We start from the raw sequence: 25,498 nt of genomic DNA on the forward strand, positions 1-25,498 counted from the left end.
TAGTTTTTAAAATGTTTGATTGAAGTATAAACTGCCACGGCAACTTCTCCAATTAATATCTCATATTATAGTTCAATAGTCATATCCTAAGAAGCTTCAAGCTTGATATATTTCACTGTTAAATAAAAAGTAAAGATTAATGGAGAAGAGATAAAAATCACTTCATTTCAAAAGGGTTGTGGAGGAAAAAAGAAAGAAGGTAATGATGGAGGTTATTATTTCAACTTTTAAAAAAATTCTTTATCCATTTGTCAGCATCTTATGAACAGAAAATGCTTTTTCATGAATTAACTTCTAATGCCTCTATTTTAACTACAGCTTTGTTTAGTTTTTTAAGCAAAGTCAGCAAATCAATGAATGCTAAATATTAGTTTTAAAATAATAAACATGCAGAACTTCAGTCAAAACAATGAAACAAACAAACAAAAAATTTCCATGTTCAGAATGTCCAAGCTGGAAAACGCCATGAAGCAGATGGGTTTGAGTGTGTATGTAGATCTATATACAGCTAATTCTAGACTTGCAGATAAAGTCTCAACAAGTAAGAATTTCTTCACTTACCTGACAACTTTCTAACCCTCAAAGATTTTTCTGGAATTACTGTTACACTTGTATGAGATTATATCAAGAATGACTTAATGATATTTACCAGTAAATGGATGGATCTGTAGACTATCATGCTAAGTAAAATAAACCAATTCCAAAAACCCAAAGGTCAAATGTTTTCACTGGTAGGTGGAAGTTAACCCACAATAAGGGGTTGGGGGATAGAAGTTCAGTGGAGTAGACAATGTGAATTGAAGGGAAGGAAGGAGGGATGGGTAAAGGAAAGCAAGTGGAATGGATCTGACGTAACTTTCCTATGGACATAAATGAATATACCACAGTGAATCTCACCATGGAGTACATCCTCTAGAACATGATATATCCTACGCTTTATTATGTCAAAATGAATTCTACTGACATTTATAACTAACTAAAACAATAAAAATTCACTGAAATAACATTTTAATAAATATATAAAATCCCATTAAAAAAAGAAAAAAGAAAGGAAAGGGAGCCCAGGTCTAACATGGAAGCCTGGAAACTTGTGATCTTTGAGTCCTCATCCACGCTACCAAGTTTGTGTTCACACTGACTGATGCATTTTTTGAAAAGCAAGAGTTGTTCTGACATCATAAAATAGGGCAACAAAGAAGCAAAATGTTAAATTTACAAGAGTCAAAGAGTGATGCTTTTCATCAAAACTGTCAAAGTTCAAAAAAACCCCTTGCAGCATATGTTAAAACAACATCAAGCTTACATTTTATAAACTTCTCTGCGTTCGCTTTAAGTGAATTTATATACTGAAAGAAAGACATAACTCACAATAATAGCTTGTTAATACTGAAAGAAGCAAGCTGTGTTTTTAAGAAGAACATTAAGCAGCTGTTTCCAGATGAAGGGAGTCTGTAAATCAGGGTAAATTGGTTTTATCCATGTTTGGTTTTCATTAATTAAGTGTTTTAGGGACTTTATGAAGCTAATGTTTACTACCCAACATCGCCTTGCTCACTTGAGTGAGCACCGTCTCCAAACCGTAGATAGTAATAGCCTACTTAATAACCAAGTAGTTTAACTTCATTTTGTGCATTTTGTGCCAGGCATTTGGGAGGAGAGGAAATTTGTTGTTACAGGTGGAAGCAAAAATGAAAATGCTGAACATTACCTTAAAAAAAATAGGCTGGCTTTTATGGGATGCGTGCGCTATACCACTAACTTGTGCTGCTCATTTTGACAAGTAATCATTTTCAAGTTAAACCATACGCTTGTCACTAGTTTTATTAACATTCTGAAGAGAAGAAAGATGTGCTTTTAGAGTTGATTGCTATCAGAATCTGGCCACAAATTTATAGGTTTACACAAGTTTTAAAACTGCCACGTTTTGAAACATGAATTAAAAAGAATTGTCTTAAGGAAGAAGTGACATGATGAAGAAACTTCAGACTTCCAGTGTAGGGCCTTGATTTCAAATAGAGCTTAGTCTCTTAAGCTTTCTGAGCCTTAGTATATTTAATTTGTTCAGATAATACTCTCAGCTCAACGGTGCAGAAATAATCAGATGACTAATTTCAGTAAAAACACTGTAAACTGTAGAGATGTGTAATGTTAAGGAGTTCTGTTAAAGAAGGGACATACTAAAAAAAAAGGTGGGATATATAAGTTTTCAAATCAGTATTGTTATTGAACCATTCAAGATGTTTAAGATCTACCTTTTCAATTAAAAAAAAAAAGACAAAAACAAAAACATTCATCTAAATAGACAATGCAAAGTGACATTTCTTTGATGGGATTATCTGCTAAGGAATTGATCTGGTTCTAGTTGAGTTCAGAAAGTTGAGTTAAAAAAAAAAATTATTTTCTATCCCGGTGTTGAGAGACTTAGGAGTCAAATGGTCTGTGCTCCTTCTTGGCCTTGAACAGTAACAACAATAAATCAAGCACAAGAATAATAATTTTTCAGCTAGTGACTATTTTTCTTTGTGGGAACAGGTATTTTCTAATCATCTTGCCTATCTTCATTAAAACAGCAGTAATTTGATCTTCTGAAATTAGCCATTGCTAACTATTGTTGCTTTAAATCAGTCACTGGGGGCGGGGGTAGTTAATGTTTCCGTACAAATGTCTTGTGCTTTTGACAGCTGAATCCTGTGGTCCATTGGTAAATCACCTCAACTGGTCACAGATCTAAACACTTGGGCTGGAGAATATATTCCTCCCCTTATACTCTAACACATCTGTTATTCAAATGGTAACAGTGTAATAATTTAAATAACCTACATATTTAGCAAGTTAAAATATTATAAAATTACAATTTCTCTGGTGATTTGCCCCACCCCCAATCAGACTTCTTTTTCACTAAAACTTACCTTTCTCAAATACATCCTTTTTTTTTTGGAGGGTGTGCCAGGGATTGAACTTAGGGGCACTCAACCAGTGAGTCACATCCCCAGCCCTATTTTGTATTATTTAGAGAAAGAGTCTCACTGAGTTGCTTAGTGCCTCACTTTTGCTGTGGTTGGTTTTGAACTCAAGATTCTCCTGCCTTTGCCTCCTGAGTCACTGTGTGATTATGGGAATGCACCACCATGGCTGGTTTCAAATACATTCTTACCTTATTTGTAACTACAAACTGATGGGGACCAATGCCCTAAGATATTAATTGAATCTGTTTTGTTTCAAAAGAAAAATAAGCCAATCTTAAAAAAACAAAGGTCGAATGTTTTCCCTGATAATTGGATGCTGATATATAATGGGGGTAGGGAGGTTGGGGGTGAGAGAAGAATGTAGGAACTTTAGATTATGTAGAGGGAAATGAGAGGGAGTAGGGGTATGAAAGATGGTGGAATGAGACAGACATCATTACCCTATGTACATGTATGATTACACGAATGGTGTGAATCTACATTGTTCACAACCATAGAAATGAAAAGATGTACCCCATTTGTGTACAATGAATCAAAATGCAGTCTGTAAAAATAAAAAGAAAATTAAAAAAAAAAAAGAAAAGACATATGAAAGCAACTGATTGAATCGCTTAACAGGCAGTTATTGAATGAATATTTTGAAAAACGGACATGAAAGAAAAGGATTCTAGACTCCCAGAAGTTCATGCCCATGAAAGAGACAGATAGGCAAAATGGTAATGTCAACTTTCATGAGATACAGAGATGAATATGACGTGGTCCTTTCCTGGAAGAACTCCCAGCCTACAGACATGCAATTCTGATCTAATTTGATGTACTCTAGTGAATCTTAAAGTGATTAACTTCATAAACATAATGACTTTGATTCTTCCCCAAATATTTTCCTTATTTAGAAGCAGCTTAAAAGAAACTCCCTCAAAATTCCCAGGAGAGCAGAAGACATGCTTTCAATTGAGAATGAAGGAAAATCTGCTATGAAGAACACAATTATTTCCTTCGTTTGGGTGGTTTTGTATCCAGTCAGCACTACTAAAAGATAGAATCATGGCAGACTGTGCCACTGGAATAATGATGGGAGAATCACATTCCTTTCATGGGATTGGAAGAATAGAAACCATTACATGCAGAACATAGAATAATCCAATACAAAATTATGTCAAAATGGAATTAGGAGCACCATAATCCTAAAACACTCACTATAAACTTAGTGAGTTAATTTTATAAAGTATTATCCAATTTTGTACTCATAAGTCAGAAAATTTGACCAATAATGTGGTTTTCTTTAGAAGTAACAAAATATCTCACCCAGGATCATATGTCAAAATTCCACCATTAAAAGAGATTCCTTTAAGTATTTATATATAGTTTCTCTTTTAAAGTGGAAAAAAAAAAGAAAAGAAAGCAGATGTAAAGTCAGGGAATTTGGAGCTAGGGTGTAGGTCAGTAGTAAGATGCTTGCCTAGCTTGCTCAGGGTTCTGGGCTCAAACCCAAGCACCACACACACGCACAAAAAAGTTAAAAATATGCAAATTGAGGGACTCCTAGTCTTGTCTTTACCTATAAATATACAGGAGATATTAGGAATACTATTACACCTGTTTGCATTGTTTCCTTTTTACAGAGCATATAATTGGACGAAACATTCTTAAGTGTTATTTTCATTTTTTTTCTATTCTTATGCAATAACGCTTCCATATTTCTCAATATAGATGGGCAGAAAACACATTCTTTTAACTTTTTGTCTTCCTTCTATTTACATAACATCAAACAACAGAAACAAATACAGTCTAAATAAGCAATGTTGTAATTAAAGTGAAAACTCTTAAAACTATGCCTACTCAAATGTTCACTACTTTTACAAATTCTACCACATCCTCAGAGGGTTCTAAGTAGATGTACTTTTCTGTCATTCCAATATATATATTCTAAAGAATTATTAGGATTTTTAATGGGAGGGATTGACATAAAGAAGTTGGTGCTAACTGTGCTAGCCACAGAGAAGACTGTAACACCTCTCAACACACAGACACACACATACAATAGGCACACACAAGTATCAGTATTCTTGAACACAATTGATGTTTCTATTTTAATGCTGTTTGTTGTTTTCACTGCAGCAGTTGCAATATGATCAAAACGTTTTGCCATTTGAAATAACTGTGTATTCTGACACATTTAAAATTGCATGACACTTGGACTTTCTTAACATTTATTAAAACATCAAATTATTTCTTAAAGCACACTGATTTTTTGACCACACTTGTCAAATGATTAAAATTGTGTAAATGTTTTTGTGTTGCTGTATCAGATTCAGCTAAAAGAAGGTAGAGATGGCTTATTTAAATTCAGAAGATTAACTTCATCAAAATTAAAACGACACCATAAAGAAAGCAAAAAACAACTCAGACTGGAAATACAAGTCATGTATCTGATAAGCAACATATCTGGAATAAGTCTTAGTAAGAAGAAAAACAATTCAACTAGAAAATTACAAAGAATTTGAATAGATATTTCTCTAAAGAAGATATACAAATGCCTAACAAGCACATGAAAAGACGAACATAATTAATCTTAAAAAAATGTTAAGTCAAATCACAATGATATATATACTACTATATACCCCCTGGAATGGCCATATCCAAAAATATAGTGAATAGTAAGTGTTAATGAGGATGGAAGAAAAAATCGAATGAATTTTGGAAGAAACTGGAATGTTAAAGCATTGCTGTTTGGAATATGCAGTGGTATCACCACTTGAAAAACATTTTTTGCTAGTTCATCAAAAGATTAAGTGGGGCATTTCCATATTATTCAACAATCCTTAGTTGTATACCAAGAGAAGTTAAAATGCATGTCCACACCAAGACTTGCACACAAATGTTCAAGGTACTATTATTCATAATAGCCAAAATTCCATACAACCCAAAGGCCCATCAATAGATGAAAGGATAAAGAAAATGTGATATACAATGAAGTGCTATTTGGGATCTCTACACTGGTAAAAAAAGGGAATGGAATCCCACAATAGAATAGTACATTTTAAGGAACAAAATACTGGCACATACTTCACAATGGATGAACCTTAAATACATTATGCTGAATTAAAGAAGTCACATAAAACAGACTACACCATATATGAATCCATATCCATGAAAGGTCTAGAATAGGCAAATATATAGAAATGGAAAAATAGTGGTTGCACAGGGCTAGGTTACAGAGCAGAGGGGTGCCTATAAGGGCACAGGGCTTCATTTTAGAATGATGAAATGTTCTAAAATCAGAATTTGATGATGATTTCAAACCTTCAAAAATATAATAAAAACATTTAGTTGTGCACTTTAATGATGACATGCTACTTATATCTTAATAAAACTGTTAAAAATTTAGAGGATAGAAAAGGTTATGTTTATATCATAGTATATTTTTATTCTATTTCCTACTTACACATTTATCTATTGAATATTTTCCTTTATTTTCATTGATTACATCTGGATTTTAAATGGTGAGCATTTTAACTATTAGTTTTGAGTTTGGTTACTTACATTTTCCTATTTATTCTGATTTCCTTAAAGGAATACAAAACATTTCATATAGCCTTTGTCACTCTACATAAAGTTGTTCATAAAGCCTAAGATAGTATTTGACAACTTACCGTCCACGTGACCTGAACAGTAGTGGGAGTCAATACAACTGGAGTGTGAAGGCGGACAAGGACATCTCCTAGTTCTTTCTGTACTTGTCTATGGTCCACTCCTTGTGCTGGTGGGCTGATATCTGCAGTTAGATGAGATAAAAACTCCTGATTTTTAGAAATTCACAATGAAATTCCAATTCACTTTATATAAGCCAATATTATCCTTTTAGAACTAATTATAGGGGGAAAATTATAAACCTTTTGTGATAAAAAGCATTTAAGCATGTGTGTGTGTGTGTGTGTGTGTGTGTGTACTTCACAATGGTAGGACATAATTTGGAAAGATATTAATCTTCATTAAAGTAGTTTAATGAAAGAGCATTTAAAATCCCTCATCTCCATTCAAATGCAGACAGAGTGTTGTGGAAGATCATTAGAATGATGGTTTAGAAAGAATGAAGTATGTACTCTGAGACTTCTCCAGAAGAATCAGCTATATATAGATGTTAGAGACTTGAAGGATTTTCCCAAGTGGTAAATTCAGAAATATCTGAAAAGTGAAGGTGAAGAATTTGTTGAATCCCTTGTTTCAATTAGAAGGTAGTGTTTTTCTACCCCTTGACCTACTTCAGTCTGGGAGTGTGGAAAGGAAAATTTGGGAGACTGGGACCATGAATTATGTCATTAAAGAAAAACAGAGTGGGGGAGAGAAAGGAAAGAACTCCTCAAATTCACAAAAACTGAAAAACTTAGAATACTGACAAAATATCCCAAAATAATACATTTTAGCCAGAACTCCAATATTTGAAAAGAGGCAATGCAGCTCTTTTGGTGGTGAAGGGAGGAGGGAAAGCAAGAAAGAATGGTGATGTTTAGAATGGTAAGTACTCGGCTGAACATTGTTGTCTCCTTATTCACCATTCACCTACTAACTGCTCCATACAATGGTATATATTGTGTCCATTAAGAAAAAATGGTGATTTATAAACATTTAAGCCCACTGAATTGATATCAAACACTGAATCTCACACATATTCAAGCTGTCTTTAATTGGTACACCTCAAACTACTTTATTTAAGGAAGAAGGTCCAATTTAAAATGATTTATTTTCTTCATCTGTTTTCCTCCTGTTTTCTCAGGCTGCCATGCCACATATTTTGGAAAATATCTTCAACTGCATATCTTAGCTATAATTTAAAGTGAGTGGACTAACTCAAATTGTAACATAGATACTTGGAAACTAGGGTGATTTTTTTTACATTTTCATTCTTTGTTGCATCCTTATCAACAACAACAACAAAAGTATAATCTTTTACTTACTTAAATCAGGGGGGGAAGTCCCTTTATGTGAAAAATGTTAATATTTTCCTACATATGTATACTCAGCAGTGATGTTGATGGTGAAAGTATTTAGTAGCCTTATTAAAATAAATAATTTCTGTAGTCTCTGGTATTTAATACATTTGTAAAATAAGAGCTCTCTGAAAGGAAGTGGTTGCAGAATGCAAAGCTACTGAAAGTGAGGTATGAAAAGTGATCCTAACATTCAGACACAAAATATGAGTTTTCCTATTAAATATGTGTTAAAAGAACATAAGTCTTTCACTCTGGATAGTCTCTCAACTGAAACAGGTCAGATCACAAACAACTTTTCATTAATCTTTCTTGACCTTTTTACTGAGAGTTATTTTATGAGTCAAGATTTAGTGACTGGCATAGTTATTGAATGATCAGGACAGTCTGCCAGACTCAATCCCACACGATTCGTCCACATTCTCTTATCCCTTTACCTTACGCTGCGGTTGTACACAAAAATCTATTGCAATCCACAAAGGCGTAAACGATCTAGGTACTATCATTTCCTGACTTAAAAATCATGCATCTCTTCCATTTCATGTCCAATAATTTTAATTTACTCATTAAATTCAGACACCCTATAAAGCAATTGGATCTAAGTAAGGTAAAATCTAACTAGTTTCAGGTCTTCCAATTCTTTGTTGTGCTTTTTCTTTCTCCTGAGACAGGTTCTTTACCTACAGGCCCTTTATCATCAAGGAAAATTAATCACATTACTGCTTAGAGAACAATAGCAGAGTGGCATTCCCTCCTCTCTTGACTGTCATCATGTCAGCAACGTTAGTCACGTGGTGACGATCTCACTTGATTCCTTTAAGGCACCTTCTCTGTTATAATGGCATGCTAGTTACTATCACTGAACTACATGGTAATTATAATAATATTTTATGGCTGTGTGGTGCTTTTCATAGCACAAAATACTACTTTGAATTATATCTTGTTCAAAGCCTTTTACAAATAAGAAATAATTAACCCTTTCTTAAGAACTCTGTGGGGAGCAGTTTGCAGCAAATAATAAAGGCACTATTTCTAGTGCATTAATTCACTTTATCCTCTAGTAGAAAAGGAAACTATAATCTAGCATCCTGCATTACATTCGAGATTCCAGTGACTTCTCAGTTGAAAGAGACAGGTTACCAAAGATGAGATGAGGGACATCTCTATTTTGAAATTACATTTTGATATTCTGGGATTTTTTATACTAGTCAGAAGAATTGCAAGCCTCAGGAAGAAAACTTGATTTACTGTTTTCTGTAATAAATCACTTTTTGAAACATCCGATTTTGAATAAAATACATTGTAGCTGTGGTTGTTAAACTTTAGCTCCAGCATCCCCTGGAGAGTGTATTAAGACAGACACTGATTGACCCCTATGTTTTTGACTTGGAGCCTGAAACTCTGTGTATCTAACTGTCTCAGAGGATCCAAATGCTGCATTCTCAGGAGAGTCACTGTACTATATAAATAGAATTCCTGAACCAACAGTAGGAAGTAGTTTGGATATCCCTATCTGGGCATCTATCCATTAAAAAAAAATCACTTTTTTGCTAGTGTGTAAATTATTCCAAAGAAGGAGAAATGTTTTTTCCCACTTGTAAATATACTAAAGTACTAGTTTAGTAGCATGGTGGATTCCCTTTTAACATATAAATGTACCTAGTTTAATTTTTAACTGTGTAGACCCTAACAGCTCCAGAGAAAGGACATATCTTAGCAAGGTGAAATGCCAACTTATTTCTTCTTCACTCAATAAAGTCCAGTGAACCATTTTAAAAAACAGTGTACATACGTGTATTTTTCTTCACACAATCTCTTTGTTCTCAAATGTCTGTTTGATGCCTCTTTCTAGAACCAGTCATGTTTACTGCTATTGAAATTACCTTGTGTGCGTACAGGATCTGACATAGGGCTGGGGTCACTGAGACCTTGGGGGTTGATTGCTCTGACCATGAACAAGTAGATTGTATTGGGTCGCAATCCTCTCACAGTATAGAGGGTGGTCTTTACATGGTTTGCCACTGTCTGCCAGCTATTGCTCACTGATTGGCTGAAATACAAACAGAAATTTTATTTAAAGAACAGACATACAGTTATTGGAAATGGAATTGGGTATCAATGACAAAGGTTAATGGCTGAAAATTAAACACACACACACACACAACACTTGAAGTGTTCAGCCCAATAAATGAAACGTTTGGATGAATTCAGTTTATTCAACAACAAAGCCGAGCCCACCTAACAGAAGTGCCATGCACAACAAAATTAAACTCAGCCCAGAAGATGTGACAGCCCTTTGCTAATGCACAGCAGCCCACTAAATGAATACCTGTAAAAGGAACAGAGGCCAAGATCACAACATCAAGTTTATACAATAAGTATGGTCCTCATAAATGCATATATATATACCTTGAAAAGAATTAACCTGCAGAAAGAATAAATGGACTACAGAGTAAATTATGCCAATACATTTTCCTGTTACAAGGTGTTTTCTTTTGCATCAATTCCACATGCAATATTATAATAGAGCCTTCTAAAACTACATATCTGTAAAAGAAGAAAGGAAGCATGTAATGAATATTTTCCCTTGGTTACATTTTTAAAAAATTGTACATTACACAGCATTGTGATTTTGCATCTCAGACTGATAAAATATCTCTGAATGTGTGTGTGTGTGTGTGTGTGTGTGTGTGTGTGTAGACCCCTTAGAGTCAGATGGATGGATGACATTTTAGAACACTTTGTCTATATTCAAATTCTACTTTTGCTCACGATGAGGAGACAATGGTTTTAGGGAGGCTTCATTTTAGATGTCCTTAAGCATCAAACTATCAAATTATAGAGAAATAGTATTTTGAAATTTTAAGCTATATACCTTTCATTATCTTAAATACAGATTAGAAAAACTTAACATGAAAGTGATCCTTTGTCCTAATATTGACAAAGGACAAAGGCTATCCCTCAAAATGTATGATGTCAAAGGCAAGCACAATGAAATTGAACATGAAAGTAAATTAAGTGTATTTTCCCATTTGCATAAGTATGTTATTAAATTCCCATAAAGCAATATTATAATGATATTTGCTAATTTATTATTCATATTGTTAAATTGATAAGAATTATTTCAAATAACACATGGAAATTTCTTTTAATTTCAGCAACTAAAAGCACATGGAATAAGTTTCTTAATTTGGTTTTAAATTTTCTTCCAGGCATAATTAATAGATGTATTCAAATATATATCATAAAAACACTGGAATTAAGTTCTGCTCTAATTATTAGGAATAAATATTCCAAGGCATCATGCTTCAATAAATATTGCATAACATAAAAAAGTGTCTGTCCCTAATTAAAGCATTTTCTTCTCAATTTGAATGCCCATATTCTCATTTTAAATACATATACTTGTCAATATAAGAAATGAGCTAAGTGATTGTCATGACTACCTTTCTATAGATCTACACATAGATAATGCATACTTAATCTTACAAGTAAGTTATAAATTAAAACATAAAGTCTGTTCTTGAATAAAGTCTGATATAAAAGATAAATTCTTCAAACATATTAATTGAACCCATTCTTAACATAACACACCAAGATAGCTCAGGTGAGGTTTTAAGAGCTAAAGCAAAAACACAATTGAAAGAAAAGGAATCATCCCATACCTGAAAGCCTCAATGATATATGCACTTGCTGGAAGAGTTCCAGGTGTACCTGGTTGCCAGGACAAGGTAACACTATTCTTAGTAACATCAGTGACCTGTGGTTTCGATGGTGGCCCTGGCAGGTCATTTAAATCATAATTTTTACTGATTGTTGCTCCAGATTCTATAGAAGACAGACAGAAAAAAAACTTCATTCCTGATCACTCAAGCTGACAATGATGCTTCAAAGAAGGAAATAGTCTATTAAAGAAGTTGGATTAAACAGTGAGTGAGCAATTCATCTTCATTGATCAGCAGTATACATGTAAGTGAATATCTGCTTCTCCCACGTTAGGAAATGTAAACTCTCCTTTCACATATGATCACTAGAATTGCTTGCACTTCAGAGGAAATAAAATAAAAAAAAAATATCAAGAACAAGTGCACTAAATTCCACAAATGTAATGTTGGCATCAACTGGTAGAGGGATTAAAATTGGCATTCATGTGAATTAAAAACTTTGATTTTCCCCTATCTTGTTATTTAATAATGAACCATCATTAAGGCACTCAAATTTCTGTTGTTAAGATGATTCACGAAGAGCTCACCTGTCACATCCAGCACTGCACTCCAGGAAGTCTCCCCACTTGAACTTGTAGCCACACAAGTGTAAGTGCCAGTGTCAGAAATCTAGCATGCGTGGAAGGAGAGAATTCAACAGTAATCAACGTGCAGAATAATTATTCAATCTTGACCAGGCAATATTTGATTTTTTTAAAATGAGATATATAATTTGCCCATCGAAATAATGCATTAATCTTATGAAAATATGAAATATTAAAATGAATTCATATAATGTTATTCATAGCATTGATTCAAAAGTTTTCTAAATGATATTTCTATAATTAAATGTTACTTGATAAATTCTATTTGTCTTTTTCTTTCTTAGTAATACAAACCTCTTAATTCCATTTTAAAATGGAGCCTACTATGTCAGAGTTATATACAAACAAGTCAGGACAGATTTCATTCATAATACCGTAAGGCTACACAACATCAGTAATGAAAAGCTATCTTTTCTGTTTCAAGTAAACTATATTCCAAAAGATAAAATATACCCTGGAATAAATTAGCAATGAGATAATAGGAGGCCATACTTTCTTTCTTTTCAAAAACATAAAAAAAAGAAGAAAAATATTTATTAAAAAAGGAAAAAAATTCACTTTAAGAATTCAGTACTCACTTATATGTAAATCATAGCAGTGTAACAGTCAGTAAAAGAAAGTTGCATCACACATAAACCAACAAATACTGCCTATGGATTAGTGTTGCAAAGGACCATAAAAATAGTATAACACAATTCAAATATTTTTAAAAATTGCCATTTCATTGATCACTGAAGATGTTTTCATTACTCATTGAAGAGTAGCCAAGGACAAGGACATTTAAAAAGAGGTCTCTTTTACAAATGTAAGCCCAAAGATCTCTGATTATACTTTGAAAATAGTCCCAAGGTCAATAAAAGATGTAATTGAAAAGTCCTCTCTGTGGTTGAGCTCTGTGGGCTTCTGGGGCAAATAACATTCTGTTGTATTAGGTTTAGGGGTATAGGAAAAGGGAGACTGGGAAGACAGGCTCATGAACAAAGAGAAAGAAGCAAGGCAGAAGACATAGATTAAAACTGTGATGAACTTGAATTTAATTGTTGATGAAATGTGGAAGTTCATGGAATATTATATCTGTCAGGTTCAAAATGTAAGTGTATTGATGACTCAAGCTTTCAGAATGGATTCTCAGGTATATCATTAGTGCATGGATGTTACTGCCATTTCACTGTTTTAATTGATTTTAAATGTCATTATGTATTTTAACTTAAGTTTCAAATTGCTCTGGCACGTCATTCTTCGCCATATTATCTCTGTACAATTGTCTTCCATTACACAGAGGGATGATGGGAATAGCCATTGTAGAATGAGCCATTCTTTCAAATGTAGCTGTGTGCACATTATAGTCATTAGAAATCTTTGCATTTAAGAAGCATCACTCACAAACTAAATATAATGAGCCGAGGTTGGATTTTAATGGGATGTTCATTTGAATATGGACTGTGAAAGAGTAAAAAAATTTGCATTTTATTATAGCTGTTGAACTAAAACGTAGCACTTGTTATTCTGTGCAAATGCTAAAAGAAGAGTATGTAGGTGATGCTTCTTAACTGTAGCTCCTTGTCATTGTGTGGAGATACAACCTGACATTAGCTGTGGTAGGTAGGTTTTAATGAGTACTGGAATATTCTACTTCTCAAAAGATACAGATTCAGTTACCAATTAGCTGGACTATGAGAACACTGTATTCATCATGTTATTTTTTTCTCTTGCTTTACGTACTGAAAAGGAAATAGCGAGACACAAAAGAACATGACCTATAGCAAACCTCTCTTGATTATACAAGTAAAATACTGAAAAGCCCATTTGAAACCCCCTCTAAAAAGAATCATTTTACAGAAAAAGAATGATGTGCTTACTTTGATGTTTATCAAAAATGATATCAAATTCCTAAATATCATTGCTAAATCTCACTACTTGATCACCATCATCATCAACACTTCATTCCCTTTTATTGTTTTTTTGTTGTTGTTGTTTTGTGTTTTTGTTTTTGTTTTTTTAGGGGGACTGGGAATTAAACTCAGGGTCACTCGACCACTGAGCCACATCCCCAGTCATATTTTGTATTTTTTTTTTTTTTTTTTTAGAGACAGGGTCTCACTAAGTTACTTAGCACCTCAGTCATTGCTGAGGCTGGATTTGAACTCTCTATCCTCCTGCCTCAGTCTCAACGAGCTGCAGGAATTACATGCATACGCCACCATGCCCAGCTCCTTTTATTGTTTTAACTTTAAATAATATCTTTTCTGGACAAGACTGCTTCACTTCTTTTCCATCCTTATCCATTTATCTCACCAATTGCGTTAAGAAGAGGTGCATATGCTGGCTCACTCCATCCTGTTTTTCTCCTTGTGCGGTTGGCTACAGACAAGCCCTCAGGAGCTGCCTTCTCAGAGAGACTACTCAGAAGCCTGTCAGGGCTCTGAGTTTGACATCATCAAGCACCCACCTTTAATTGCTTCTCTCAAACACTCCTAGGGATCTTGACTCTTCGAGCACACCCTTTAATTCAACAATACAGTGAAAATGCATTAACCTCTATGGCCCAAGGCTGCCTTGGGCCCAGAGAGAGAGGTTAAAGTGTTTACCCAAGGAGAGCTGGCATTAATTTTTTAATAACTTCCATTTTGTTCAAAGAAAGTTAATAACTAATTTACAATCAATGAAAAGAAAGATTAAAAAGAGTCTATATAGTTATTTTCCTTTAACTGTAGTTGGCAGTAGTTTTGCTACTTAGAGCAATAATTAATGCCTATGTCTCAAAATTATATATGTGCATCTATATGTAATTTTAATTTAATTGTATATATATATATATACAATTAAAAATGTAGCATGCATTTGTCACAAAATAGAATTATTCGTCCATCTGGCATATGTGTGTGTGTGTGCGTTTGTACACAAGCATATATATATATTTACATATATATTTATGTATTTATTTATACATATATTTGTGTATGTGTATAACCAGATAAACATATAATTGTAGGTAATATTTTCTATCATAAGAGAAGAATCCTCCTCATTTGGAAACATTTATAATAAACATTTTTTTACTTTCCTCCCTGGCTTCTGAATGTGAAAATTAAGCAACATGACTTTACTTTGTTTTTTCTTTACCATTTTGTTCCCAATTTCTACCCAGACACCAGTTTCTACTGACTGTTCTTCAGCTGAATCATTTTCAATCCATTTTTCCTTATGCACTATTAAATCGAGTATCTTAATTCTGGTTCTCATTCTCAGTACTATGAATATATTCTCCAGCTTTAGTGTAATGTTAGCTACATAGGGCAAGTGGGGGTAGAATTACTATTGTTGGTTAAATGAGTTGAATATATGGCAGAGGAAAGATGTCCCTCATTGTGACATCCACTTGGATTTCACACTTTCCATAATCCATTTTAATAAAGTGTAGATGGAACCATTGGTTTCAAGGTTTTAAGATATCTCGTTTATGAATTTCATATATAGAATTGCAATGCCTATTTTGGAAGGAGATTCTCTTCCTTGCTACATAGAGAAGGAAGCAGAAATATTGAGAAAGTCTGCATAGCAGTGTACTAAAGGTGCTCCTACCAGCAGCTTGCAAGCTGAGGTTGTTAATTCAGTAGACCCAAGGAATTCTAGGCTACAAATAATCATGGTGCTTGGGAGCAAATCCATCCTGTCGATATTCACATGAATCCTCCTCTCCTCTAACAGGCACCTCAGATTGTACCTCTGAAGCAGGTGACCCTGCTAAGTCATGGTCATGCTTCTAATTCACAGAAGCTATGAGATAACAATAAGTGTGTTACTGCTAATACTGTTACATTGTAACAGATAACTAATAAAATATTTAGAAGCACACATATTATTCTGAGTTGCTCCTGATGAAGGTCTGCCTTGCTAAATATCCAGGAATGGTCATTCTCTATCACATACATTTCAGTTAAAAGATCATGGGTGGCTTGTACTCATACTGGGACTTAAATGAAAAAAACTCCACAGGAACTTCCCCTAAAACCTAAGGTTTTCTTCCAACTATCCAAACCTGCCTTTCATGTATTCAGTTGCATCTCTTTATTTTTTTTACACAATTGTTTGACCAAACCATTTTTACCTACATCTCCCTATGATATCCCTTTTATCAGCAAGATTTAAATCAGAAGTAAATGGATGGAATTGGAGCATATCATGCTAAGTGAAATAAGCCAAACCCAAAAAACAAAGGCCGAATGTTTTCCCTGATAAGTAGAGAATGATATATAAAGGGGGTAGGGGTGTGGGAAGTGAGAGAAGAATGGAGGAACTTTAGATTATGTAGAAGGAAATGAGAGGGAGGGGGTTATGAAAAATGGTGGAGTGAGACAGACATCATTGCCCTATGTACATGTATGATTACATGAATGGTATGAAACTACATCATGTACAACCATAGAAATGAAATGATGTACCCCATTTGTGTACAATGAATCAAAATGCAGTCTGTAAAAAATTAATAAATAAATAAATAATTTTTAAAAATTCAGTAAGCACTAAAAAAAAAGAAGAATCTGTCACTTTTTCAAAGAAATTTTATATATTCTACTACTATTATTAAGTATTTATAATTTGTAGTTTCATTGATTACATACATATGAGATGTGATACAAGAGCAAAAAGACTTTAGGTCTGTTATGAACTTATGAGTGACATAAGGAAATGACCCTGGCTCTAATTTCAATTAATAATTTTTAAATTAAGAAACAGAAGGTATTTTGAGATGTAAGATTTTAAGTTCACCACAAATTTTTTCCCTAGAGCAGTTCTTATGTTAATGCAGACTCAAATGTAAACCAAACATTACTTACCCGTAAATTCTTAATCTGCAATGTTCCTTGCTCTTGTATAGATGCTCTTGAATCTCTACCCAAAAAAGTAAATCCCTCCTTTAACCAGCTAATTACTGGAAGAGGATCACCGGTGGCTTTACATTTTAGTAATGCTGTACCATCGACTGCTAGTGTTTGGTTTACTGGGCCTTGTAGGATTATGGGTGGAGGTCTATCTGTCAAAACTAAAGAATAAAGATATATTCAGTATATTTTAATTTCTATGCTATTCAATAGTTTTGACATATTGATATCAAAAGTAAGGTGAAAACTCCAAAGCCAAACATTTTACTTATAACTTGTTTTGTGTATTTATTCAATATCTATCATATATCTCATGGAATATCATATATAATATTTCATATATGAAATATATATTTAAGAATCCTCACAGAAAATAAAAAGGAATGGTGAATTTAAATTATTGTTTACACCTGTGATGAGAAGTAGTGTGTTTTCTCATAAATGTTATTTTTATATTACTAGGTAAATAATTATAAAAGCAATTTTGCTTGAAGTTCTCAATTCCTTTGTCCATCCAGTTTATGAACACAAATTTTCATGACTATTTCCCCATCTGTATGCATCATATTTATACTAGAGTTCATAGATTTGGGGAAGAAATCATTAAAATTACCAACTCTCTCAGAACTACCCATGACAAAGCCAATCAATTTTAATTTAAATTAGAAGTTATGATAATAGGTTCCCTGCATGTCATGTGGACTTCATTGAACCTGAATTTATTACATCAATAATAAAAAAAAGTCTGATAAACCATAGAACAATTACTTCTTGTTCACATACCAAAATTAGAACTAGTTATTTCACTCATTTTCTTGATCACATTCCTCAATTTAGAAACAAATGAAAGAAGCTTAAGAGAATGTGGGAGTCCAATATTATAATTCTGACACGTCTGGCAATAATTGAGCAAATAGAAATTTAAGCTGAAGGTCTTATGTGATCTGTTTATGAGTCAAAACTAGATCAATGGATTTTTTTTAATATGGGGAGAAAACAGATCTTCATTTACTAGAGTATAATTTATTTATCAAATTTAAATGTTACTTATTTGCTTCAAATTAAATTCTTCTTTATAATTCCAGTAATTTCTCATAACCTGCTTTTATTGTCATATCTCTGAAATCATTAGATGCAGCCAAAGGTCATCTAATTAGTCCCCCCACCTTTTTTTTAATGCCTAAACGAGTAGCTCATCGTCTTTTGAATGACTTTGATCAATAAGTTAATTGAAAATCTCCTGGCCAGAGGAATTCTCACTTTCAAGGATGTTATGGGTGAAAGATGACCACAAGGTTTCCATGACATTAAGGTCAAAGTTTAAATGAACATTTAGGGTTTCCAGTGATCTGTGAACAACTCCATGGTCTGCTCTAAGTGTGCATTATAAATCCTCAATAAACCATTCATATAAGGTTATGGTTTGACATTTATAGTCAGCATAAGACAAAGAATGCGTTTCAACTTCCAGTCCTTTCAGATTCTGTTCACTCAACCCATTTAATGTTCATTACATTTTTTTTTTAACTTTATGGAAAAAAGGGCAGAGAAAAAAAATGAAGAACAATGAGATCTTTTAAAGGTCTATTTTGAAACTTAAGTATTGGAAACATCTTGGCTCAATCCATAATCAGTACAATTGTAACTTGGCATGGTGTATTTCATCACTACTAGCAATAGTATGTGAATACTATGTGAATACTAAAATTAAAATATGCTCAGGAATTGAGTTTAATTGCAAAGATGCAAAAAAAACCCCACATTGCTACAGATGTACTAATTGCTTGTTTCTCTGAATATGATACATATTTTCATTTTACAATTTCAATTGACTCAAAAATGTCCTGGATCATATAAAAAATACACCCAAAATGAAAATGATGGCTTACATATGTTTAAATCACTGACCAGTCTGACAAACCTACAGTATGATTAGAAACTGAAGTCATCAGTCAAGGTAGAAACTTCATATTTAGAGATAGTTATTTATAATAACTGTATGTACTTGTACACACATGCACATTGACTAGGTCTGAGAATTAAGATTTTCGTTTTTTACCGGTGATATCAACAACTCTATAATCTCCATATAATATTCCTGCAAAAGGATCTTGACTTTTTCATTGCTCACTTAAGTAAGTGAGCAATGAAATAAGAATTAATGTTCAAACCAGTTGTAATGAAATGATCAGAGCCATCTCATTCAACAGAAAATTTAAAATTGATCATCAGCATTTTAATTTTGACCTAGAATACCTAGCTGTGAGATATCACAACTAACATAAGTTTTCAAAATGTTTTCTTGTCCTTGTATTAGAAATAATTCTCAATATCTTCCTGTCTCATGAACCCTATTGGTTAAAACCACTATCATTTCTAATTCACTCATTCTATTTTTTAAAAAAATACGGTCTGCCTTTTTCATAATATTATTCATTTAACAGCACAGTCTCTCTCATGTAAAATGGTGCAAACAGTTACATTATAGCAGATAATCTTAAGCATTATGTTTGAAATATTTTATAGTAATTTAGAGTAAATCCTATGTTTGGGCCCAAATATCTTGTTTTCCAAGTATAAGCATCTAGAAATTTTTAATGATAGGATATATGAGTAGTGTAAAAAAGATTCATAATTATCTTTCATTCTTTTTAAAAAAAACATGGAGGTATAAAGCATCAAAAATGCTTGAAGGAAGCACTGCCCATTTAAGGAAGAATTTCTCATCACTGTTACCCTTGAACCTGACTTCTCCTTTCAGCTCCATGGCCGTAAATCTCTACAGCATCAGCAGGTGCAGCCATTAATGACTCAACATCTCCACAGTCAGTGTTTGTCTGTCCTATTTATTCCCTTCCTGACATGGAGCTGAATCAGGTCATGCCATGGACAGATATTAAAAAATACTGCCTTTCTATTAATTTTAAATGACCTTTTAATCTACATGTAAATTTGAATTGTATGAAAGCACATTGACTTTAACCAGCAGAGAAACAGAGAAACCACAGACGAAAGGTCTCATATCTCAGAAACCAGCATGAGAAAAGAAAATAAACACAAAAAGCTCACCAATATAAGACAGCAATAAAAAGTTTTAATTTAAGGCATGAAAGAATAGGGAATAAATTCATTCTCAGAGACTCAAAAATAGCTAAAACTTCCTAGCTGTCAATTGTGACGAACCACTGGGGAAAAATATGATCCTTTTCAACTTTCACTATGAATGTGAGTGTCTCAGTTAAGTTTCAAAGTATATATGTGCAAGTAAAAAAATAATAATTTTAGCATTCATCAGTGCTTCAGAAAGTATTTAATTAATTTAATTTAGTGAATGTATAATTAAAGGTGGAGGAATGTCATAATGTGATTAACTAAAAACTAATCCTCTGTTTCACTGATAATATTAAAGATGATGTCTCTTATACTGCAGTAAAATAAAATTATTAATATCTTTGAGAAGCAGTCATGTCAACATAAGATTAAATAAAAATATTTAGATTACCTTGTAAACACAGTAATTATGATGTCATTTATTTAAAATTAAATTTAAAATTAAAATTTCTTTCAAATCACTGTTTTTAAGATGAAAATGAATTGCCTTTGATATTCTTTTTTGGGGAAATAAATGGCATTAAATCAGGTAAATTAAAAACTATTAAAATGTATTACTCTGTCTAGATTAAACTTAGAAGATAAACATTGATCTTTTTAAAAAATCAAAAAGTACCATGTTTAATGTGTATCTTGAATAAAACTCATTATTTTAATGAGACAAATCTAAAAACAGTATCGCACCATCAGTAACCTCCAATTGAGCTTTTGCCAAAATGCTTCCTGCCACAGTCAAGGCCTGGCAGATATAGTAACCCGCATCTGAGCGCTGAATGTTGGTAATGGTGAGGTCTCCAGTTGGCGACACTGAACATCTACTGTTGGGCTGCTGGGGTTGATTTGGGAAAAGTAGGTTCTGTAGAAGCAAACACAAACTCATCAATATTCTTTAATCACTTATAAGAAAAAAATGCATTAACCACAAATATTACAATTATGAGAATATGATTAGAAAAAGAAAATGTATAGATTTAAACACAAAAGATACTGAAATGATTATAGACCATGCAGTAGGTTTAACTGGGAAAGTTTCCACATCATGGTCTATGCTATATGACATCAATATGCTCCAGTTGAAGGACTAATCACCTGAATTTTTAAAAAACTGGTCTCTTTTTAATTTTTATGTTTTGATTAACATGCAATACCTATATATTTTAATAGGCTACAAGGTAATAATTCAACACATATAAACAGCATGAAATGATCAAATCAGGATAACATTTAGGTTTCTTGATCTCAATCATTTACCCCCTTCCTAAAACAAGTTTCCCCCATTTTTAAAATGGGCAGAATAATGCTCATTTGGCTTAACTTCTGTATATGGTGAGGATGGAGAGTGTAACAATAACTGTGTAGGTGCTTTATTAAGCTTACAAGAAACAAGAATGTAAACTATAACTGCAATTGCTACTGATCATTTTGAATACTTTAGGATAAACAAATTTGTCCTAACATTTTTCAAAAATGTGTGTGTCTTAGACTGACACACAGAGCTGAATGTACTGCTATAATGCTTCTGCATGTCATGACAACTTCCCAAATAGCTATTGACAAATGCTAATCTAAGCATGATGAAAACAATTGCTGAAAATAAAAGGATATAGAATTATTTTGAAAGTGAGAATGTTCTACCAACAATTTAAAAGTATTACTTTTACAAAACACTTTACTATATGTTACAAAAAAGGCTGTCATATATATCATACAGTCTAATCACAAATGTTGAAAGTTTTTATATGAGAGCAGTAACATTCATTTAGATGACCTATGTCACTTTACTATTGTTCAATTAAGAAAAACATTTGGGTATAATAAATCATATTGAGGTATGTTTCCAAGGTGGATTATAAATAAGGACATATCAATTTTTATGTTCTATTTACTTACAAAAAAGAACATTATAACCCTCTGGGATCTGTTTCTAGATATAGTAATTAATTTTCCAGGTTTGTAATTAAACAGTTTCAATAAGTTGCAATCAGGAGGTAATAACATTCAATTAAAGGCACAAGACACATTTTCACCTTAAAATGTTTTTACCCTTGAAGTACTACCAATGGAAGAGGATAAAATAGGGTATTAACACTTTTCAATTACGCTAAATGACTTTAATCCTGCAAATGATGTCCTACTTTAATTAGAAGCTCTTCTCTTTATTGCAACATGATGGATGTCCACTTTATTAGATTCAAGTGTGACACTATAAGCCCACTTTACATAAACATTACCATGTTATTAAACTCCTTCTCAAAGAAGAGATGTTTGCTAGCCTGTCAGGGATATAATTTCAAAAAGCTATTGCCCTCTCCTAAAATTTGTATTACTATCTAAGGCTAGATATTTTCATATGTATGAAACCTAATTTGAGAACAAGCTAAATCTCATGTGGAATCCAAATATATTACAGAAATAAACCATCCAAAAGAGAAGGGTCTAAATTTTAAAGCCACTTGAAAATGATACAATAACTCAAAGTGTGCACTTTCTTACAATTAGCCATTAGAATACTAATTTACATAGCACCAATCCATCAGATGGACTAATTCTCTCTGGGATCTCTTCCTCTACGATGTAATATCAGTCCACCTTCTAAATGATCCATTGACATGGAAAATGGCATTTGATTGAGGTTAACCCATCATCTTTATTCCCTGCTTGCATGACATAGCCAAAAGAAAATGGATTATAAGCAAAACCCAGGAACTCTACAGAGCTGTGCTTGCCTTGAAGTGTCTGAGTATCCTATTAGTACTAATTGGCATTATCAGCACATATTGAGGACTATGGACCATTAAGTCCAAGCTCTTCACTCTTTCTACTGATGGATAGTCATAGATCACCACGGAAATTGGATACTGGAGACAGTAAGACCAATTTATTTTTCCTAATATCCCAATTCGAAAATTTAAGTTTGCTCAAGCTCTCTCTCTCTCTCTCTCTCTCTCTCTCTCTCTCTCTCTCTTTCTTTCTTTCTCTCTCTCCTTGCTTCCCTCCCTCCACCCAATCTCTAGGTCCCTGATGGGAAGAGATTAGTGAGGAGAAGGTAACTAGAACTAAGATAATAAGCAAGTCAAAGAAGCTAAGTGGAAATTTTGTGGCATCCTGAGCTTTAGTGTCTCTGGGTTTACATGCTACTTTGTCAAATAGAAAAAGGAATACTTCACCTCCTTGCCAACTCTTATTATTGCTTTCATTCTTGATAATTGCCACTTGAACTGGAGTGAGATGAAATCTTAGGGTAGTTTTGATTTGTATTTCTTTAATTACTAGAGATGATGAACATTTTTTTCATATGTTTATTGATAGATTATATTTCTTCTGTGAAGTATCTGTTCAGTTCCTTAGCCCATTTATTGACTGGGTTATTTGTGGGTTTTTTTGGTGTTAAGTTTTTTAAGTTATGTATCCTGAAGATTAGTGCTCTACCTGAGGTGCATGTGATAAAGATTTTTTCCCCTTCTGTTGGCTCTTCAATACTTTTGATAACTATTTTCATAAACATTAAAAATGATGTTTAATATCATATGTTTATTAGACTACAGGAAGAAAACATGTATTCAACTTGGAGCTATTTTGAGGAATATGATGTACACATGAAATAGCCTTACAAAAATAAATCATATATATAACATGAAACATTATGAGACTTCACTCAATACATGATCTCAAAGTGTGAATTTGCAATAATCAAATTGCTTTACATCATTATATTTGCTATCAGTGACATAATAAACATTTCGTGTGGCTTTCATAACATATAAATCCCTTTTACGTTTACACTTCATAACTCTTCATCACTCATGAGAAGTAAAATGTAAAGCCCTATATTTCAGATTAGTAAAACAGCTTCAGCACTTAGAAATATTATGCAGTAGAAGAGGAGGAAAATGGTTGTAAGGCCTCCACTTTAAAGTTCGTGAGTTTGTGTGCATGCTTGTGTTTAACTATCATATCATGTTGTTTTATATTCATTGTAATGTTTGGAATTAATTCATGTGAAAGAAACTTCAAAAAGGAAGAGTCAAGAATTCTATGAAGAGAAATATATTTTATAGGTCTTAGGTGATTAAAAAAAAGATTTGGGAGTTGAGGTCTGAAACAGTTCTGACAGGGGATAAGGCAGTGGGCATCACTATCTTCTCTTCCCTGCCTTCACATCCCTAACACAGAAGGGAAAGGACTGGAACAAGAAGAGTTGAGAAAGTAAGAAAGAGGTGTCCATTCAAAGATTAAAAACTGCTAGTTTGGTGGTGGTTCAGGAATGTTGAGCAACTCTTGAAAGTTAGAGAGCAATGGCGGAGCAGAACTTCCCTGAGGCTCTCCAGAAAGATAGATATATGTGAGTTCTAATCAACAGGTTCTTTTAATGCAGCTGAAAACATTTCCTGTCTCTGGCAATGTTTTCAGATTTCCTGTGACTTTAATAATATTTTCAATTATTCACTGAGAAATTCTTCCAGGGACTTGAACTAATGTCAGAAAGTGCTGGGAAAGAGTACCAGAGGTTCTCTTTCTGAGTGCTACATGTCTCGTTTGGATGGTTGTAGAGAATCTAGAACAAAATCTTTCAAGATCTCTCAGGAATAAACAAATTCTTATGCCAAGATCACCATTTCTGATCTAAGTTAAGCTGAAATTTCCATTCATTGCCTCAGAGCATAGAGGCTAAACATTTGTCCAAGTTTGGACCAAGTTCTAAATTATAAAAGTAATGTATCCAGTTGACTTTTCAGAGAGACTTTGAGAGACCATCCTGTCCAGAAAAAGCACAGCAAAGACAAGACAGATATTGGTTCCTTGTGTTAAATATTACTCCTGTTTAACCCTACTATGAAGAAATCCAGAAGGGAAAATGAAAGAAAAGATTTCTTCTACTCTTTAATGGAAACATGCTTAAATTAATAATTTTTAAAAGTCATTTATACTGTATATCTAGGAGTGGACTGAAATTGAATTCTATGCCAGCAAATGCTAGATACATTTTTTTGACCATGTTCCATTCACAAGAGACTATTTTGAGCACTTTATATCTACTAACTCACTCATACAGACTAATCGAATGCAAGAAAGCAAACTCACCTTAACCTGCAGAGACTGAAATATCTACAGAGGTTTTGGTTGCATTTTTAAAATAAGTTTGCTATATTCTATTTCTTGTAAAATGCAGAATTTTAAAAGATTACCACTAGCAAATAAAAAGTGCTATAACATTCATCTTTTACTTATTTTAGAACCATT

General features: G+C 33.1%; 1 protein-coding gene across 13 annotated transcripts in view; it reads right to left on the reverse strand.

Annotated features, from left to right (window-relative positions):
• Robo2 (roundabout guidance receptor 2) overlaps nt 1–25,498 on the reverse strand; it is a 1,215,662-nt gene that overhangs the window by 76,895 nt on the left and 1,113,269 nt on the right. For all 13 annotated transcript variants that reach the window (XM_047564678.1, XM_047564674.1, XM_047564667.1 and 10 more), the window contains 6 exons: nt 20,942–21,113; nt 17,102–17,307; nt 12,207–12,288; nt 11,620–11,782; nt 9,838–10,004; nt 6,620–6,741 (listed from right to left, as the gene is read on the reverse strand). In XM_047564678.1, coding sequence (XP_047420634.1) covers nt 6,620–6,741; nt 9,838–10,004; nt 11,620–11,782; nt 12,207–12,288; nt 17,102–17,307; nt 20,942–21,113 — 912 coding nt within the window. The remainder of the gene's footprint in view (nt 1–6,619; nt 6,742–9,837; nt 10,005–11,619; nt 11,783–12,206; nt 12,289–17,101; nt 17,308–20,941; nt 21,114–25,498) is intronic.

This window comes from Sciurus carolinensis, chromosome 9, assembly GCF_902686445.1.
Source record: "Sciurus carolinensis chromosome 9, mSciCar1.2, whole genome shotgun sequence".
NCBI classification, from domain to species: domain Eukaryota; kingdom Metazoa; phylum Chordata; class Mammalia; order Rodentia; family Sciuridae; genus Sciurus; species Sciurus carolinensis.